At 40.0% G+C, this 21,579-nt stretch overlaps 1 protein-coding gene across 5 annotated transcripts in view; it reads right to left on the reverse strand.

Moving 5' to 3' along the window:
* The window catches only part of EML4 (EMAP like 4), a 246,570-nt gene that overhangs the window by 81,650 nt on the left and 143,341 nt on the right, over window positions 1–21,579 (reverse strand). For 3 of the 5 annotated variants that reach the window (XM_089529197.1, XM_089529196.1, XM_089529195.1), the window contains exons 3-4: window positions 13,648–13,777; window positions 3,933–4,112 (exon numbers count right to left, since the gene is read on the reverse strand). In XM_089529197.1, the coding sequence (XP_089385323.1) occupies window positions 3,933–4,112; window positions 13,648–13,777 (310 nt within the window). The remainder of the gene's footprint in view (window positions 1–3,932; window positions 4,113–13,647; window positions 13,778–21,579) is intronic. The other 2 variants (XM_089529199.1, XM_089529198.1) reach the window with 1 other exon arrangement.

The following is a 21,579-nucleotide window of genomic DNA, read 5'->3' on the forward strand; positions in this document are numbered from 1 at the left end:
TCAACAGCAATAGACATCTCCAGAAGGCAATTTAAAGTACATCATCAGATGGAGTCATGACAGAAGTGCTATAATCCACTCCAAACTAAATTTAGAGGCCACCGATACACTGTCTGTCTTGATAATGACAGAACTGTCAAATTCAGCTAAGCCCAGAGAATACACTTATGCTTTAACTAAATAAATTACTACTTATAGCCAAGATAGGCTGATTTATCAAAATGCAGGTTTCCATAAAATTAATGATGTTTATTTGATTCAGTTATGCAGCTGAACTGGATGTAATTATCCAGTGTGAGTGTTATGTGGTAGTAATGTGCTTTGAAGTTCATTCTAGTTCTTGAGATGTACCTAATGGGGCTTGCTCTCTCTTTCTGTTTTAAAAACAAATAAAGTCTGGTAGGCTCAATGTAACCTAAATTTGGATAATTTCAGAACAAGCCTCAGGATTGTTACTTTTGCCCTGAAGTGCTGAGTTTTCTGATACCATGTGCAATTTAATTTGCAGCTTTATTGTTGGCGTTAGTACATACTGTCTGGAAATGTGAGCACAATGACAGTTTTGCTAGCTAGTCTTCGGTTATGTCCTAGCCTCAGGGGAGGAACAATGGCTTAGGAGCCAAACACATGCTTTGCATACAGAAAGTCCTGATATAATCCTTCTTATGAAAAGGTCTGAGATGCAGGTGATGGGAAAGACATTTTCTGTCTCACAGACCCTGAGAACCACAGGTCAGTCAGGGAAAGACAAGCACACAGGCTGATCATCATAAAACATCTCAAGCAAAGGTGCAATTGCCAAAAGCCAACTAGGCAGCAAAAGCCTATTGCTTTGGTCTAAAGGTGCTGGTATGTGTTAGGTCTTTCACTCGTACTGTGTGGGAACAAATTGCAAGGCAAAGGTGAAGACTGTCATTGTTAACTGCCCTTGAGTGTCCGCAACTCATGGTGAATCTAAGGGACTAGATATAAATTTGCATCTACTCCTGGAGGTACATAACATGCTGTCTTAAACACAGGAAAATTAGGAGCCTTCTCATCTTTGTATTCACAAATGCCTCTGGTCAAGACCTTGATTAACCTTAATGGAGTACAATGCTCCATCACTGGTAGTCTGGTGGTAATAGCTGCTCCTTCTTTTCCAGCTGTGCAATGGGAGCTGAACCAGGTATTTCTTTCCCCCAACTCCTGGACACTGATTGGCTATGGGGTGCACCTGGACAACATCCAGCTGTCACTGAACAGCCAGGGAAGAAAGAGCAGCATTTGTTCTGCCTCCAACAGATCCCCCAGTGCACCTTACAATGAATAAAATGGTGGCAGATGGCAGGGGTGGGGTGAGAGATGCACCAGAGAATGGTCTGGCTGGCTTTGTGCAGCTTGGGGAAAGGTGTTTTTTGCCTAGGATTCACTGTGCTAAGTTATTACGGTAGTCCCAAGGGAGAATTCTCATCTGGCTTTCCCCCCTTTCTGTCTTACATGGATTCAGTAAGCACAGGTTATCAAAACACAGCATGCCTTCCTCCAAGGGGGACAGGAAATAGGCAAATCTGGAGTGGGGTTGGGAGTAGTCATCAGAAAATAAAACTAAGAATGAGGCTTGAGGAAGATTCAACTTGTTGGAATTTTGGGGCACAAAAAAAGCCATTTTCTTGAGGGAGGGTCCATCAAGCATTGCAGTATTCTTCCCAATGCTATCTTGCACAACCTGACTATTTCCTTGTCCAATAACTGAAAATGTAGTTATGCTACCATAACTGGAGGTTAGAACAGAGTAAATAACCAACAGGATTCTGGCCCCACTGAGCAGACGGTCAACTTTATGTTAATTACTTTGCTGTATCATAACCTTTGCTTTGGTTGAGTAGCCTGTGTGTGGAAGGTATAAGAACAGGTATAGACAATATAAGCCCCCTCACAGGATTCCTGCTCTCACAAAAATAACTTTTCTTGCACCATGTTTCTCAAGGAAACATAGTTATTTTTGCAGTGGTGGAAACAGTAGGGTGGCAGAAGGGTGTGCCCTGATAAGATTTGGGGAAGCAGGGGATAATGCCTCCCACCCCTGAGAAGTTGTGCATCTCTGGTCTAAAAACACATACAATAACTTGGGTTGAAGGAAGTAATCTAGATGCAAATGATTTGATTTTACTGGTGAATGGTGAAAAGAGGCCAGTGTGCAGTCAAGCAAAGACATAAAAAGAAGGTGATACAGAACATCCAGTAAAGGAAACAGCAGCCTGAGAACCAAGCATCTGAAATTAAGAATAACAGTGATACGAAGCAGAGTTGTAAGCTATTAGCAAACACAGTTTTTCTTCACACTTATGCAGCTCAGTAATATTAGTGAGACATGTTTACATAGATTATGCAATGCATCTAGAATCAAACATAATCTCTGCAGGTTCAAATTATGATAACACCTTTGAATGTGACACCCCCATGTTTGCAAGAAACCACTGCTGTACTGATGTGGCACAGGCGAGAATGGAGGTTGGTAAAACAGATAAAAGATGGTCAAAATCCCCTCCCAGGAATGATCATCTGTTTGGATTATGTTAAACTACAATAAAGAGCCTCCAGCAATCTATTTATCTCCTATCAGATGCGTTGTTCCACTACATGGGTTGGGTGATAGGGTCTTTTCTGTAGCAGCACCTGATGATGCAAACTCCCTCTCATGGAGGTCAGGTTTGGTCCATCCTACTGAACTTAAGACAAGCAGTAAAAATTGTAATGCTTTGTCAAGACTTTTATACTTCTTAATGGCGGGTTACAGACCACCCATTTGGGGCGAGCTGTACCCGCCCCTTTCCCTGGAGTATCGGGGCTTCAGTGGCCAGAACGGCAGCCGCTGAGGCCCCGATCCGCCACTTTCCGGGCTGCGGGGAAGCAGCAAAAGGCCGCTTCCCCGCAGCCTGGACAGGGGTGTCACTGGGGCTTCAAGCCCCAAGGACACCCCGCGGCGGCGGGGAGGAGGAGAAAGGGGCCGCTTGGCCCCTTTCTCCTTTGGTCAGCTGAGCGCAGCCGTCTGAAGGCTGCGCCCAGCGGACCAAAACAAGAAGGAACTCCGAAACGGAGCTCCTTCCTGCTCCGCGGAAAGGGCGCATTATGCGCCCTGGCGCGGAGCGAGGACGTCACTTCCGCGCTGCCCCATATAGAGGCATTTTGTGTGTGCGGAGCTCCTTCCTGCTCCGCGGAAAGGGCGCATTATGCGCCCTGGCGCGGAGCGAGGACGTCACTTCCGCGCTGCCCCATATAGAGGCATTTTGTGTGTGCGGAGCGCCCACTAGGGTTAGAGGGGTGCGGAAGCACCGCCCCTTTCTAACCCTAGTGCGCGCTCCGCACGCACAAAACAGCCCGTTTGTAACGGGCCAATATAGCTCTGGCCTGTTTTTTAAGCAATATCTCATATATTTTCTTATTTTGTTATGATGTTATTGTATTATAGATTTGTTTTCCACACATTACTTTGAATATTTTGGGAGGCACAATAGTATTTGTAAATACTTTTAATAAGGAAATAAAAATTCTAGGGATGGGACTTAATGAGAGTCAATTAATGGAGAACTGCTAGTCTCTAGCAAGAAACAGAATAAAGTCAGTCTTAGAAATATAAGGGTTTCTGGGGGGCAGGGGGGTATTACTACTACTCTCTGAACCTCCCATTGGTTATGCTGGCTGGAGGATTCTGAGAGTTGTTGTTCAAACAAGGAACTCTTCTTAGCTCTGGGATAAAGTCAATACAACCTGAATTTCACCATTTCATTGAGGAGAAGATAGGCAGCCTTCTACTAATGAGGCTCATCTTTTGGGAAGAGATTTTTTTAAAAAAAACATACATAGGCATGCTTTTAATTGGGAATAAAGCATAGGGTTAGTATTGCCATAACCACTTCCTAATTAACTGTGTACTTGGGAATTTAGGAAACCTTTTGCCTGGAGCAGAGCTCTTGACATCTGGGGTCTGCCTGTGTGTTGGGTGAGTCTGTGCAGAGGGCTGGGGAGATGGTGAAGGTGATGCTTGCATTTGTGGGTTTTGATCATTAGAATGAGAGTCCTCTTTTTTCTCTGTCTGTCCTTGAAGTTTTTCCTTCTTTTTTTCCGTACCGCTGCAAAACAAAGTATAAGAACATATGCATTTAAAACATTTTTAGAAAGCATACAAATGGAGAAAAAGAAAACTAATTATAAAAGGGTGGTGGTTGGGAGGTAAATAGCTAAATAGGTTGAAGTAACCATTCAGAAACCAAACACTGAAAATGGCTGTCCTATTACTATTGTAATGGTATTGTAACAGTTTCCATATTGCTTAAAATGCCTAAGTTATGGGTTGATTCATCTCCTGTAGAAGCACACTCAGATACAGATACAGATAAACTGAAGATTTAATATCCCGTCCATAAAAAGGGACCCCAATACGTATTGGGCATACACATTTTAGTTCATATTTACATTTAGTTTAAAACATCAGTGGAACAGTTAATTTGCAGCTCTTTCCAGGATCTCTGACAAGGTAGTATAGCATAGAAAAACAAACTGTAGGAAATAGTTTACCATTAAAGAAAATACCTTTGAAGATTATTATTATGACAGCTGTGCTGGCAATACTTACTTGCTGGTATTGTGATAGTTCATTTACCAGCTAGCTGACAGTAAAACCAATGTTTATAGCCTTCTCTGGCTTATACTCGAGATCAGACTCATTTGGCAATGACAACTAAACTGTTATGGGACTCCTAATGTTTTCTTTGTTATTGTACAAATGTTAATGTTTTGAGCTGCATTTCTGCTAGTATGCTAGTATGTTGACTAGCATAAACTGAGACCTTTAAAATTATCTCACAATCTGAGAAAAAAGAATAAAAACATTTAAATATCAAAGTCAGAATAATGCCACAGTATTTCCAACTTCTATGTATGGTTGTAGAAGCTGGACTACGAAGGAAGATGACAGTAAAAGAACAGACTCATTTGATATGTGATGCTGGATGAGAATTCTATGAATACCAGAGACTGCCAAAAAGACAAATAAATGGATCTAAGAGCAAATTAAGCCTGAACCTTCATTAGAAGACAAGATATCTGAACTGAGGCTGTCATACTTTGGACATGACTAACTGAGAAAATAAAATAATGCTCAGTAAAGGCAATAGGAAAAGAGGAAGGCCACACTACTGGTGGACTGATTCAGTCAAGAAAGTCACAGCCCTGAGTCTGGAAGACCTTGGGAGGTTTCTTGACGACAACTAGGGTATCTTGGTCTTAAAAGAAAATCCATCAGTGGGCCAGACCTTTATTAGAGCCAATTAAAATCCCACAAGAATGTGCACACTTTGAGTTTTCTTAATCAGTCTAGGGCAGGAAAGGGCAAAGTGCAGCAACTTGCAACACTGTTTTTAACATTTTGGGAAGTCTGTGAAACCCTCAGACAGTAAAAAAACTGGTCCTATTGATCCCCACAATTGATCTGGGAGGAATTCTGGAGAACTCTTACTTACTTATTTATTTTATTCATTTACATGCTGACTTCTTCTCAATATTGGCACTCAAGGCAACTTGAAAAACGTCTTTAAAAACCAACTGAACAGTGTATAAAATTAAAACCCCTTAAAGTTCTTTAAAAGACAAATATAAAAAAATTAATGCAACAGCAGCACATCATTAAAAGCTCTTTACAGCCAATTTTTAAAAGCCTGTCAGAACAGAAACATTTGCCAGTGGAAAGAGAGCATGGAGGAAGTCCTCCTAACCTCCCTAGAGAGGGGATTCCAAAGCCAGGGAACAGCCACTGAGAAGGCCTGCTCCCTTGTTCCCATCAAATTCCAAAGAATTTGCTCACTCTGATGGAATTTTAACTGGTCCTAATAAAAGCAAACCCACCTGTTTTTGACATGTCCCTGCAGATCTAAACACGTGCCCCTGTTTTTGAATTTGGGCTTATTTTCATCAGCCTTCTAGGCAGCCTTTTCAGCATAGGTAAAAACTGAAGAGGACTGGGAGGCAGATTTTATATCATCTATCTAGATTGGATCTAGGATTTACAACAGTTTCTCTCACTGAATCTATAAGGTTTTTTTTAATGAGATAGAGAAAATGTTAATTTTGGTCATGACCAACACTGTAGAGGTAGAAGTTTCATTATCCTAATTTCACTAGGAAATAGGTACTGAAAGGGAAACTTTTCTAATCTGAAATGGAAATGAATGGATTTGATTATACAATTGGCCCTTCACATTTACAGCTTTGACTTGCATATTTGATTATTCACAGACTTGATTAATATGTTTCTCTAGGAATCTCTAGGTCCTCCAGGGTGACTCTATGTTCAATGTCCACCAGAGGTTGTGCTGGAAGATCTAGAGATTCTAGAGAGAACACTTCTCTGTGCATCTTTAGGCCTTCCAGCACAATTCTATGGTCAAACTCCAGCAGATGTGGACTACAGAATTGTGCTGGAGGACCTAAAGAATTCTTTCTTTCTAAAGTTTTGGAACAGGTTGTTTATTCTCGCTGTCTTGAGTTTCTTGAAGCCAATTCCATTCTTGATCCCTTTCAGTCTGGTTTCCGCCCTAGGCATTCCACAGAGACAGCTCTCACTAAGATCTCCAATGACCTTTTACAGGTCTCATCCTTCTTGATCTGTCTGCAGCCTTTGACACCATTGATCACTGTCTCCTAGTTGACATACTTTCTGACCTTGGGTTCTCAGACTCTGTTCTCGACTGGTTTAGATCTTATTTGTCTGGCAGATCTTTTGCAGTGGTCACAGGTGGTCAGAGTTCATCTCCTGTTCCCTTATCTGTTGGAGTTCCCCAGGGCTCTGTTCTGGGTCCCCTTCTGTTTTCTCTCTACACACTGTCCTTAGGTAAACTCATTAGCTCTTTTGGTTTTTCCTACCATCTGTATGCCGATGACACCCAGTTGTATCTTTCTACCCCTGATCTTTCTCCAAGGCTTGAACAGCAAGTTTCGTCTTGCCTCACAGCTGTCTTGCAGTGGATGTGCCATCGGCGTTTGAAGCTCAACATGTCCAAGACGGAGCTTCTTGTCTTTCCTCCTAAGTCTACCCTTCAACATTCCTTTTCTGTCTCTGTGGACAACATTTCTATTCAACCAGTCCAGCAAGCCTGCAGTCTTGGTTTCATCTTTGATTCTTCTTTGTCGTGTATCCCTCAAATCCAGACCACAGCCAAGGCTTGTAGATTCTTTTTGTACAACATTGCCAAAATCCAACCATATCTCTCCACCTCTACTGCCAAGATCCTGGTTCATGCCCTAGTGGTCTCACGACTTGATTACTGTAACATCCTCCTGGCTGGGCTTCCTCTTTCTCACCTCTGTCCTCTAATTTCTGTCCAGCATTCAGCTGCACACATTATCACATCCACCCACCGCTCTGACCATATCTCTCCTGTGTTGGCATCCCTTCACTGGCTCCCCCTCCCTTTCCGCATTCAGTATAAGCTCCTGCTGTCAAGGTTTAAAACCCTCCATGGGTTGGCCCCTCCTTACTTATCAGACCTTATTTCTCCTCACCTTCCCACTAGGGCCCTCCATTCTGGTAGTCAAGGTCTGCTGTCCCAGCCCAGGATTTCCTCTGCCCCATCTAGGATTCGCCCCTTCTCACTCGCTGCCCCTCACTCCTGGAACCTTCTTCCCCCCTGAACAAGAGCCATCACTTCTTTAACCAGCTTCAAAAAGGAGTTGAAGACCATCCTGTTCAGAGAAGCGTTCCCAGGCATTGCATAACTGTCATTTGCTATTTGATGTTTCTTTGTTGTCTGTTTTATTGAATCATTTCCTGTATTGCTATGTATTTTATATGTATTAGCCTAATAGAAAGGCTCCTTCCCCTCCACCACTCCCTTCTCCTTTTGTGTCGTGTCTTTTTTAGATTGTAAGCCTGAGGGCAGGGAATCGTCCAATTAAAAAGACTGTATGTACAGCGCTGTGTAAATTTACAGCACTTTATAAATAAAGGTTAATAATAATAATAATAATAATAATAATAATAATAATAATAGAGACCTGTTCTCTCGTGTTTCACGGGCGTCCAGTGCCCCTAACCCCAAAAAATGTGGAGGGCCCACTGTATACCACTGTCCCATTCCTAGAAAATGAAGCATTGATGAATTCCAACTTGTTCCATATTAAGAATTAAGACACAGCAGCAGCTGGTCAATTCCATGGGGTCAAGCATATGGGGCAAAAGAAGTGGCCAGGGGCCACTTCTGCTCCATACGCTCCCAGTTTGACACAGGACCATGGCGGCCAGACACTGTGGTCTCGAGGCCAGCCACCACTGTGGTCCGAAACAGACTGCCAGCAAGGAGCATTTCTTTTGTGCTCCTTCTGCAGCCGGGTTTGGGACACCTTCACCCTGATCTGAGGTTGTGTGTCATCTGAACTCCATACCCCTGGATCAGCCCAAAGGTGGCACTTTAGGCCTGTCTGTTTTGGGCTCATGTCAGTAGTGCATTAAATCTGTTCTGGGTTTTAGTTTGAACTTTAAAGGAAGTATCCAAGATGCTCAATCTATTTTAAGGGTAGTGCCATTAAAGTTCTCATTAAAGGCCCATGCAGATTCATCATTCCACTAATGTGGAAGCTGTTAGCTGCTTTTGTTTAACATACATATTTCAGAATGCAGGCACCGAAAGATTTAGGCATAACTTAATTATTTTTGGAAATATTTATTTTACTAGAGAGTTAATACAATAATTATGCTACCAGCCTTTACTTGCATTTGCCTGACGAATTCAAATTAAGTTCATCTTAAATGGCTTTTCTTCACTAAGCTTTATCAGTCCAAAGAAGTCTATGTAATGCAAACTATAAAAATAGAAAACCCTCAAATGTTGCAAGACCGGATGTGATAAGCTTAGGAGTTAGGAGAGAATCACATTCCAAAGCCATGATGGAGATGGCTGGAGAAAAGAATCAGAATCAGATGAATGCAACTTCACAAGAATTTTCTGCCTGCATTGCAGCATAAAAAGGATGCAAGGGTCTGATTTATGGGGTATATGCTTCCAAAGAGAGCCAGTGTGGTGTGGTGGTCTGAGTATTGGACTATGACTCTAGAAGCTAGGGTTAAAACCCCCACTCAGCCATGATAATCCACCGAGTGATCTTAGGTAAGTCACAGTCTCATCCTGAGAGTAAGGCAATGGCAAACTGTGAACAAATTGTTTGAAGAAAACCTCATGATAGGTTTGCCTTAGGGTCGATGTAAGTTGGAAATAACATGAAGGAAAATAGCTCTTCAAAAATGTACTGCTGTACTAATGCTGCCTCAAAAGAATGTATAGATTTGGAAAATTCCAGGCATACCTAGAAGAGGAATGGCAAATGAAATTGTTTGGCTCTTATTTCTTCACAGAAATATCCATTTTGCACCCTGTAGCAAGGCAAAGCACATCTTGCCTTCAAAATCTATAGATTTCTGAGAGGTACAATGCATTTCCCTGAAGCATGTGCACTTGAAAAAATGTGTACAAATTTAAAAATGTGTATATTTGAAAAATGCACACATGTGTGCTTTAGTCAATAGGAAAAGAATGATGGGAAAAAAATCAGATACGGAGAATGTACTCCCAATATGCATAAATTTCCATGCAAGAAGAAAAAGAAAGCCTTATGGTCTGATACAAAAATACAATGGGTTAAGAATGCCACTATGACTCGTAGAAACAATTAAAATGAAACTACTTTTTGTATCTTCAAGTTGGTTGGAGCTACTCTGGTTTGGCTACTCTACTAGAGGAGAGAGGGAAATCATGTTCTCTCCCAGATTTTATTGGACTGCAAGTCCCATTTGCTCTTGCCAACATAGCTAATGGTGAGGAAGTCTAGTAACAATAGTCCAACAACTCCTAGAGAGCTGCATGATTTACACCACTGTCCTAGAGCAATTACCTCCTTGCTGAGGTGTGGAGTCTGTACAATCTTAGGAGGCTGTTGTAACTGATCACACTTATCTTAGCTGATTGGGTGCAAGCTATAGGGGTGTTAGCACAATGCATATACCCTTTACAGCCCTCCACTTTTACTGTTATAGCTTCCACAGCATAATCTTGCTTGCTGTGCAGCAGTGCTTGCAGGTGGCTTATATACTGGGCCCTTGGTATCTCCTGGGGTCTGGTTCCAGGATCTCTCTGTGGATACCAAAATCCATGGATGTTCAAATCCCATTAAATACCATGGATAGTAAAATGGTGACCCATATATAAAATTAGAAAATCAAAGTTTGCTTTTTGGAATTTATATATTTTTTAAGATTTTCAAGCTGTAGATGCTTAAATCTGTGGATATGGAAGGCTGACTATATAAGTGAAGTGCAAATTTTAAAATAGCTATCCAAGTTGTTGTGCCTCATCCACATCCTAGGTTTTCTACCTTGTATAGCTCCTTTAAAATTTGGACTAAACAGAGGAACAGGTCTACCTCTCTTCCTCTGCCCTCACCTTATGGAAACCACATGTGAACAACTTCTGAGCCACTGTTTTAATATTTGCCTTTTAAAATGTTACTTTCCTATTCACTCTCTTGATAGTCTATTTTACACCAAAAAGAGAAATTAGACAATGTAAGTCCACAGTCTCTATGGAGACAAGACATCATTCAAAGACAAATTACCAGATGGCAAATCACTGACAGTGGACGTGCATCTCCAACTGACTTGGATAAAAAAAGCACAGGAGAGTGTCTTGGAGAGATGTCTATTGTCCCCATGGCATCCAAAGCTCTGGAGGATCTTCTTGATCTTCTGAAGTAAGATAATTGAGAGCTGTAGTTGGGATCTCTGTGCATACATGCATGCGTGTGTGTGCACGCACCTGCATGCACAATTTGGCAACTTCCCAGCATTCCAGTAAAATCTTTGGATCCACTCCATGCTTTCTATCAGGTAAAAGCACAACCCATTTTCCAAAACATTAAAAAATTTGCTTTACATTCCAACAGGGACAACTTAAAATGAAGCATAAACATATTTTACTACTTTCCTGTTTATCTTAATGAATACCATGTTTTAAACTGTTCCCCAATAAAGTGCATTTTCCAGTTAGCAAATATACAAATGCAAGAAGCACAGAACCTGAAATAAGTTACCTTCTTCCATTTGAATCAGAGGTGAGCAAACCAGGGTCCTAGGGTCACAGTGTCCTGGGGTCACCTAAGGCTGCTTTAGGGACCCTCAAATCCTCCAGATTCTCTGAAGCATCCTTTTTTGGCACCTCCACAAAAGAAAGTGAACTGACTCTTTGGGAAGCTTGCAAGAACTCTGTCACATCACACAATTATAGCACTCTGATTCCACTTTAACAGCTATGGCTACATCCTATGTAATCCTAGGTCTTGTAGTTTGGTGAGGCACTAGAGCTCTTTGAATGAGAATTCTAAATATCTGTCCTTAAACCACAAATCCCACAATTCCATACCTTGTCCATTCAGATAGAAGTATTCCACTATAATTGTGTAGTGTGAAAGAGCAATTCATCTTCTAAATGGAGCTCAGGCTCCATCCCCTGGACTGTTTTAGTATCAAATAATACCTGATTTATATAAGGTATACACGTGGTCTTGGGCCATTTTATTAATTAATTAAAACATTTACATCCTGCTCTCTATCTGAAGATCTCAGGGTAGTTTACAATATAATCAATTTAAAACAATAAATGATCACAGCATGTTTTTTTTTTAAAACAAACAAACAAACCTTGAACATAAATAGGTTAACAATTAAATACCAGACATTTTAAAACCAGTTAAAACAATTTAAAATAGTGCATCTTAAGAATATATGTAGTCTGGGTAAAATCCATAAGGCCCAAAGCTAACTTGGTGCTGAAATGATACCAATTTTGGTACCAATTTGGCCTCCAAGGGGAGGGTATACTACAACTGGGGTGTCAATGTAAAGAAGGCCATTTTTATAACATTTCTGACTTTGTTTTGTTTCTGTCATTTTTGACATTCATGTTATCCTTGGAAAGTCCCCAGGGACAAAAGGCTACCATGATGGAAAAAGTGGGTCCTTGTGATCCACTAGCATTTGGTTCCAGGACCCCCATGGATAACAAAATCTGTGGATGCTCAAGTCCCATTAAATGCAATGGCATAGTAAAAAGATGACCCTTATATAAAATGGAAAATCAAGGTTTGTTACTTGGAATTTATACTTTTTTTTAAAAAAAAAAAAATTCAAGCTGTGGATTAATGAATCAATGGATAAAAATCCGTGGATAAGGAGGGCCAACTGTATCATTAACTCTATTCTTTTTCCATCTAATGCACAAATTTCAAGAAACCTTATAAAATGTATCATTTATTACATTTTGCTACTTCAGTTTCAGTATAAAGATACTAAGCTCAGCTTTACAGTTTGTTGTTTTTGTTGTTGAAATATAATTGAAATATGCAAACTGAACAAAGATATTTTTGAATTCTGTAGTGGGAAAAAAACACGCTGATAATAAATAGCACCCACTGTTTTCAGTTAGATATCTCTTACAGTATGTCATACCCTTTACAGTTGTCTGGAGTTCAGTTTGTTCTGAAAAATTAAGAATGTTAGACCACCATATCAGCATATTATTGTCAACAATTTGCTAGTTCACCAAAGGATAGAAACCAATATAGTTGTTATTACAGCTTAATTTTTTTAAAAAACTGTAAACTTAATGGCATAACACCTAGTCAGATTTCTGGACTTTCAGTTTCCTTCCCCATCACCTATTTTTAAAAAATATCTAATGCAGCAAGAGTGGGGAAAATGGAGTCTCCCAAGGTCATTTTGAGCCCTCTGCCCCTGAAGTCAATTGATTCATTTAATTTCATGTTTCTACCCCAACCCTAGATGTTTTAGGCCCAGTTCTGTTTAATTTTTGGTTGAGAAAAAAGGCCTCTCTTACACTGAAAACAGAATGGGGGAGCAGATTTCTGTGTGAGATTGAAAAAACATGTCAAGACTCATAGAATCATAGAATTGTAGAGTCAGAAGAGACCCCAAGGGCCATCCAGTTCAACCCGCTGTCATGCAGGAAATCTCAATCAAAGCATCCCCAACAGATGGCCATCCAGCCTCTGCTTAAAGACCTCCAAGAAGGAGACTCTTCTACACTCCAAGGGAGTGTGTTCCACTGTCAAACAGCCCTTACTGTCAGGAAATTCCTCCTAACGTTAAATAAAAATGCATTTAAAAAAAATCAGAGGGTGTGGAGTGTGGCATGGTTGCAGTTCTCCAAGGTACTTTAGGGAACAAACCATCTTCTCCACCCCTGGAAGTTGTTCTAGGGCAGAGTTTCTTAAACAGGATTCCCAGGACTCATAGGGTTGCATGAGAGGTTTGCCGAGAGATTGTGATTGGGAAATATCACAATTTTTTGGTCTCTGTAGAGATTATAATTTTTATGCAGGGGTTCCCTGAGGCCTTAAAATTATTTCAAGGGTTCCTCTACAGTAAAAAGATTTTGAAAGCCTTTTGTACAATTATGAAAAGTCCTGTGGAGATCAAAGGCTTGTACATTTTTGTGACTTTTGGTCGCTCCTAAGAAATGTATTACACAGCTCCAAATTTTAATTTTCGATATTTTTGGATTCATTCATTTAAAAAAGAAAGCAAGAAAAAGGAATAACCAATACCTTTTAGCAGCAGAGGAGAAAGTTTCTTTTCTAGCTATGGGCACAGAAGGACTGTGGCTGGTTTTTCTGTTTCCTGCACTCCCGTTGGTGATGCAGGACATAGAGATAGCTTCACGGAGGCCTGGCTGACCTACAACAAATACAGTTAGAATATAATTTGCAGGGGTTTTCAAAACCTCTATCTGACATTTAAACTGAGATTTATCCCATTTGAGATAGGAGCTGATAGAACATCAGAAAAGATTAAAAGGCTACCCATCTGGTATACGCCTAGCTGGTTTGTCTGTCAACAACTGTGCTCCAGCTGAATTCAACTAAAACAGCCTTTTGAAGTATTTTGTTTAGTTTTGTTTAAACCCATAAACCACCATTTGGAATAACAGTTATAATTTCAAATGACTTTTTTTTTTCATTTTGTAGGGGGAGTGTTTTTCCTGAATGTAAAATAAATATCACTTTTTCTTTCAAGTTTTAACCATTATCCTGTAAGTTTAAATCTGCTACTAGTGTGTAACTGAAATAAAAACAAACATGTGTATATCACACTTCATACAAAATCAACCCCCGGCATATATTAATGAAAACAATAACTTGTTGGCCAATCTTAGGATGTTTTGTATAAAATTCTGAAATACAAAAAGTTAACATTTAAAAGTTCTCTTTTTAACACTCTGTAAAAAGAAACCCAGCTACATTAGGTTGCCAGAAGTCCTCAGTTTGCAGAAATGCCTTATTTCAAAGAATATTTCTTACTCTAGGATCATTGGAGGAAAAGAGAACAACAGATGTCCGTTATAATCCACACATCACTTTGTGGTACAGACCAAGGTACATCTTCCCTAGGATAGTTTCTGTAAAGAAGACACAGTCTTCTGTGGAAGATGCCAGCTCTCTCTTTCCCTATTAGCTGGAATTTGACCTTCTTATTTGCTGTCAAGTGGATTTTGAATGATGGCAACCTTATCAATGAGAGAGCCCCAAGAGCCCCAATCATCAACTGCCCTGATCAGGTCTTGCAAACTGAAAGCTGTGGTTTCCTTAATTGAATACATCTTTCTGCAGTGTTGTCTTCCTCTTTTCCTACTGCCTTCTACTTCACTAAGTATTAGCAAACCTATTTTGAAAAGCATCCTAAGAGTCTGCAGTTGTTAACCACCAGATGGCTTTTATTTAACAGTTCCACCACAGTGCTTCAGTTTAATAAGCTAAAATTAATAACCTACTGAGTACTTAGGCAGCTCACTAAAATACACATACACATATAGCTTGGAATGCTACTAATCAACAAATAACGAGTTACAAGTTTTCCCTAAAGGAATTTATAAAGATAAGTTTTTATATTTACCTCTTTCTTGATTTTCAAAATTAACTAGAATAGTTAGTTACTTTAAAATTCCAAAACACATGCTCATTTGGTCTACCTTATCCTTACCTCAGTACCCAAAACTGATCATGAGACCTCATTTATTGGCCCCATTCACATTACAAAAATAACCTTCTGTAAAACTGGGTTATTTTAATGGTGTTCACACTTGCACAGACTACACTCAGTGCAGTTTGTGCAGCAGTGCAGTTTGTTTTACCAAAAACCCCACTTAACCCAATATATTTGATACTGGGCTTTTTCCCACATCTTTTTTTTAAGAGCCACAGCAATCTGCATCTTTGGTATTGTGAGCATGCTTCCAAATTGACTCAGATTGCACTGCATCATTCCCAGAAATAAAGGCATCCCTATTTTAAATCACTCCAATGACAAGTGTGAATGAGCACAGGGTTGAGATGCCATGCAAAAATTTAGGAATGGAAAATGTAGTGGGAACACCAATCTGGTATCGCATCTCCATGGAGATCTGGATCTCCTCAAGACAAAAAAGCAAGTGTGAATGTCCCCATTATTTCTTCTCCAACAACTCTTGAGACCAAACAGAACTATAAAAATAACTATGTAACACTTACACCACAAAAGGAATCAAATTACCCCACACTGATATAATAATAATGTATTGTATTTATATCTTTATCATTGCAAAAAAAGATTAACTACAAGTAGTAAATTATTTGTTACAATTAACACTTGTAAAAATTATGTTACTAGTTATTCCTGTGTTCCACACAGATGCATACATATTTCAAATGGTTGCATAACAGATGAATAGGAAAGCACATATAGACGTGTTGTTTTTTTGTCTGTTATGTTATACTGATCACGTATCTCTTTATTTAATGAGATGACAAGATACAGTACATTTATATACAGGACATTATAGGTCAAAAAGAAGTTTAAGAGTCAGTCACTGGAGTAATATCATTAAGACAACTCAACAGCTCTGGCTCATATGCAGCTCAAATGGGCACAGGGAATACCATGCTCACTTGAATGTCAAAGGAAGTTCCCTTTATACAGTTCAGCTTAAGGGAACTCTGGCTACGTGCCACTGAGTACTATAAACTAAATGATTTCATAGATCCTTCTCTGGGAGTAGAAAGACAAAAACTACACCAGGGATTTTTCATTTGCTCTTGAACTATAGGTGAACTCTCTTTCATTCTACATTATCATAATAGATCAATATCTCAGAGGCTGCCTTCAAAGTAATTATATGGAGTCCTGAATGGGAGGGACTGAATTGTAACTGCTCTAAATTTCCGGTCAGACATTAAAAGGTTCCCATGGATGAGGTGTCTTCATATTTCATGCATATCTATAAATCTGGAGCTGAGACAGGTAGGCAGGCATTTACTAGATGGCCAAAACTGAAATTAAATTAAATAAAAATGGATTTGATAAAGAGAAAAACCAGGGATGAGATGGGGAGGGATAGCAAAATTTTGCTTCATAAAGGGGCATACCAGGAGCAAGTGCCGGGAATCGAAGGCCCACCATTTTTCAACACCCCCCCCCCCCCCATTTTAATGAAACTGGAAAACAACAAAAAATGCTTCCAGGGTTCTGAAAATACTATCAGGGTCTAAAACAAGATGTCAGATGGTCCCAATTGGCATTTAATCTGAGAATTATGTGCCCTGGGAGCTTCTGGAAGCATGAGTTTCCATTTTTTGCAGGTTTTCCCCCCAATGGCAACAATCTCTATGGATTACACAAAAGGCTGCAATTTCCACTCCTCATCTATACTATATGAATAGTATACTTATATTACTTACCTATATAGTATAAAATATAGTAATCTATACCAACTATCTTAGTACTGTCATAACCTGAAAAAGTGTATCTAAAAATGACTCCAAGTGGACAAATTATCCTCAACTCTGGCTTTTATTAAGAAGCTTGACAGAAACCTACCATTGGGTAATATAACACCTTTTCTTTATTGCTAGCTTGTATTCCTAAGGTAAATCATTTTAGCCCATTTTTCAGTGCATAGACAGTAAGGAAAAAGACTAACATTCTCTCTGTATCTTTCACATGCACACAATCTATCCATCATGTGACAGCAGATTTCTCAAGGGAATGCTAGGCTTGCTTTCCCTTCTCCAAGGGATTAGGATTAAGATTACATAATAAATGATTAGGATGAAAGGGAAATCTTAATAATGCAGTGAAAATACAAGATGTAAACATTACTCCCTTCTACCCTCTGCAGACCAATCATCAACTACCCAGAATGTCAGTATGGAGATCCTTTAGTAAACCACCCTGGATATAGGATTGAAGGTCAGTATAAAAATACATACTGTATAAGAAATAAACATTCCTTCACTGCCTGAGAAGTAGAGCCTTTACTGTAATTAAGTAGCTAAAGAATTGTCTCCTCTGATGAAGCTTAGTATTACTTTTGCCCTTTCTGTAGGGATTGTAACATTTATTTTGAAATTTGTTTTGTTTCTGAACATTGTCTGCTACAGTATCTGGCTGTTTTTATTGTAGTTTTCACTGTATTTTTAGATTCTGGCTATTTTTAAAAATTATGCGAAGTACCCTGAACTTTGTTTGAAAGCTATATAAATGGAATGTTGCAATTCTGGTCAACATACATCTGAACTTCCCTGGCAGATGCAAGGCGCAGCTCTGAGCAGAGAAGGCATTTCAACTCGGGGCCTCATTCCTACTACGGTTTAAACCAGATCATGATTCAGTACGATCTGGTTTAAATGAGCATGGTTCCCGCTTAATCCAAATCGCTGAAGTGATTCGGAAAGGGGGGCCATGCTCTAGACCAATTTAACACACATTAAAAAGACGCTGGGTTTTTCCCGGGTCTTTTGGGCTGAATCGATTTATTTTGACTCCCATGAAAGTGGGGAAAAATGCAAATAAGAAAACACATTTTTTAACCTGAGAGAACACCTGTTTTGGAATCTCTAGGGCAATTCTATGGTCAAGGACTGCCAGATGTTGACCATGGAATAGCACTGGAGGAGCTACAAATGCCTACAGAAGTGTTCTATCTAGGAATCTCTAGGTCCTCCAGTGTGACTTTGGCAGACACTGACAAGAGAGTCACCTAAAGATGATCTAGAAATTCCTAGAGAGACCATACTAATCAAATCTGTAAATTATCAAAGTTGCAAAAGGGAAGGACACGACTACTACAAAAGTCTCAGATATCTAGAAGGGTTTGAAGGACGTATCTGCGCAGGCACAGACCAACATGTGTGATGTACAGAGATCACAAAGAAGAAAGTGTTACCACTGTAGTGGACAAAGGAAAACTGAAACAAGAGTGCCTCAGACCTGTGCCCAGAAAGGAGGAGTGGCTAGGTTACTACCAAAATCTCACCTATCTGGAAAATTTGGAAGGATGGCTCAGTCCAAGCAAAGAACCAGATGTATGTTGCACAGGCCATAATGGAAAAGTTATTCCTAGATTCAGTGAGTTGTGGTCCAATCTCTGGCCTTTTGTCAGTGCCATCAACAAAGAGAAACATGCCCTTTGTAAGCAATAGACTTGGACATGAGGTCAGCCTAATGATGTTCCTGTGATATTTATTTCCATGGATTACTATAGCTCCTTCTTTGAATGGAGCAACTGTAAGGGCCATTTGTAAGTGGCCAAATAGTACTTCGTTATCTGAGAAAGCTCAGGCTGAACCCTGTAATATTCTTGTGCATTGCATATATCCAACTGGCCAATATTATGCTGCATGTCAATAACCCCATAAAGCTGCCTGAGCCATTTCAGCTTGAGCAGCACTCAGCTTTATCTTTTGGCTCAGGACAGGAGCCAGATGTGAACTGAATGTAAAATGAGATCCTGTGTACGGGTGATGAGGATTAGAGCCAAACTACTGGAGATCAAAGAGGTAAAAATGTCTCCAGCAGATAATGGATTCCATCTCCATTCTGATAATTTTCACAGAATAATATCTGCCATACTCAAGAGAGACCATTCATTAAAATCTGTCAAGTATACAAGAGTGTGAATAAAAGATAACATAGTTTTAGACAAAGCCTTCCATAAACCTCTGTTTCTTTCACAGGCACATAATCAGAAAAGAGAAGTGGCCTTTATTAGTAAAACTGGAGAGAGATGAAGGCAACATTTTCTTGTAAAAATGTATTAACAAGGGCACTGATTATGCGGACTGTATAAAGTCTGGTGCTTTTAGAATTCTTTAAAAATGCAGATCAGACACAAGTACTCTTGAGGTGGTACAAAGCTTGTGATATATCTGATCAAACAAAGGACAGGGTTCATATTAGCCTTTCTGTGGCTACAATGGTAACATTTTTTGGAATGTTTTTCCATCTCTGCTGTGTCTCCTCACTCAGCTGCTAGAATTTGTAAAAACAGGGGACTCTTACATTTTTGCCCGCAAGGATTGTTTGCCAAAGCCATCTGACTCATCTGCTAGGCACTTTGTGGATAAAGTTGCACAGATCCATTCCAAATTAGATGCTGCCACTAGGAAAGTACCAGCAGATGCACATTTATTCCTGCCTGTCTAGTTAAGGCTGGAAAGGTTTCAATTTGGGGAGCCTGAGGATATGGACAGGATTATTGGACAAGTGAGGCCAACTACATGTGTACTTGCTTACTATTCCAACTTACAAATAAGAGCAGCCAGAAGAAGGCTATCTGAGAGAGTGGTGTAAGTCATACATGGTCTTCAGTATGGTTGCAGCATATCCCCCCTTTTTATTAAAGACTTTTAATATAATGCAAACTTTTTTGTCTTTCTCAGACCACTCACACTTTTCAAATATTGTCCTTCCCAACTTTGCCTGATGATCTGATGTATAAAAAATTACTATCTTATAGTCCATCAGTTTGGAAGCTCTGGCAAGCTGAAAAGCAGTTTAGCAAACCAGATGATGGATGGATGGATGGATGGATGGATGGATGGATGGATGGATGGACACAGACAGACAGACATCACTCCCCATTTTCATTCTACAAATGTAGATTTTGGTGCAAACTGTTCTAGCAAATAGTAGCCTTCCAATCTAGTCATTAATTGGACCGAACAGGATTACTTAGAAGAGAATCTGTTAAACATGATCCTCCAGATGTTTTGGAATGTAACTTCCACAACTCCAGAATGGAGAACCACAGCTGCCCATTGGTGATTTAGAACCATTTCAATCTGGCTTTAGGCTTACTTTTGGGACTAAAACAGCCTTAGGTGCTGTGATGGAGAATCTATGCCTGAAACTGGCACTCTGAATATATTTACAGAACTTCTCAACAAGTGTCAAGAGCATTTGACACTGATATTCTCATGGGATGGTACAATGGGATAAGATATTGGGGGGGGGGGGAGCTATCAGTGTAATACTCATTCCCGGAGTGCCAGCATCAGACAGTACTACTCTGTTCCTTCTGGTCAGTACCATTGCTACAGTATGCAAAATATGGGTTTCCAGACATTGCTGGACTACATGTACCAACATCTGTCACCACTGGCTGTCATAACACATCCTGTGGAATCCAAGAAATCTGATGCAGAGAAGTCAGATCTGGAAAGGTCTCTGCATCCATATGACAATTTCTTCCCAGAATAGGGGCAGTTAGTTACAGATACAACTGATTAAGACCCTCAGTGAGATGGGTCCTCAGCTTGAATTGAGGGACACTGAAAAGAAACCCCATAATTTGCAGCATGTTAACAAGAAAAGCAGCAGCATCGAAACAGTCAATGCCCCTTGAAGAAGCAGAAGCTTAATTGAAGGGCCAGTGGGGTTGGAAACAACTTTAAGACACAAAACAATAATAACAACAACAATAACACCCCTAACTGCTTGGTATTACTAGTTCAGGTATTACTACAATGAGCCCTTCCCTTACATGGGGGATCTGTTCCGGATCCCGCCACATAAGGGGAATTCTACATATGCTTGTGTCCCATTGAAAACAATGGGGCGTGTGCTCGCGGCACCGTGCACCATATGTTTTACTGACTTGCGGCTTCAGCATAAGCTTGAAGCCACATATAGTGCACCCACTAGGTATTACTATAAATCTCCCAGCAGCAGCAGGAAATTCTTGCTGTATATAACAGTTTCTTCTATCTGTCTTTCAGTGTCATTCCTGACTTTATTTGGCTTCTTTCCTTTTGGCTTTGGCTATTGTGATACTGGCTTCATGTGACTGAGTCCGGAAGGGCAGACACCTTGCAACTGCACGTTCCTTCATTTCTGTTGAATTCTCTAAATTATGTTTGTATGACCTAGATTGGCTTAATTCACCTGTGCCATCTGCTTCCTACAATCTCCCTTCCTTGGAACCTGCTGCCCCTAGGAATAGGACACTAGTAAAAGCATGATTTTTGCACACAAAAAGTATATGCTTCAGGAAATACCACAGGAATGGTGGTATTTATATGAACTAAATATGTTTTTCATTTTAAAAATCCACTGGTTTCCAGAAGCAGATTTTTGTGTGTGTGCGCAAAAATCAAGCATTTAATACAAAAATCCCACACATATTTCTGCACAGAATAATTTCTGGAACCAGTAGGAGTTTTAAA

This window comes from Sceloporus occidentalis, unplaced genomic scaffold (genome assembly GCF_023333645.1).
Source record: "Sceloporus occidentalis isolate IW3139 unplaced genomic scaffold, rSceOcc1.0.p SCAF_6, whole genome shotgun sequence".
Taxonomy (NCBI): domain Eukaryota; kingdom Metazoa; phylum Chordata; class Lepidosauria; order Squamata; family Phrynosomatidae; genus Sceloporus; species Sceloporus occidentalis.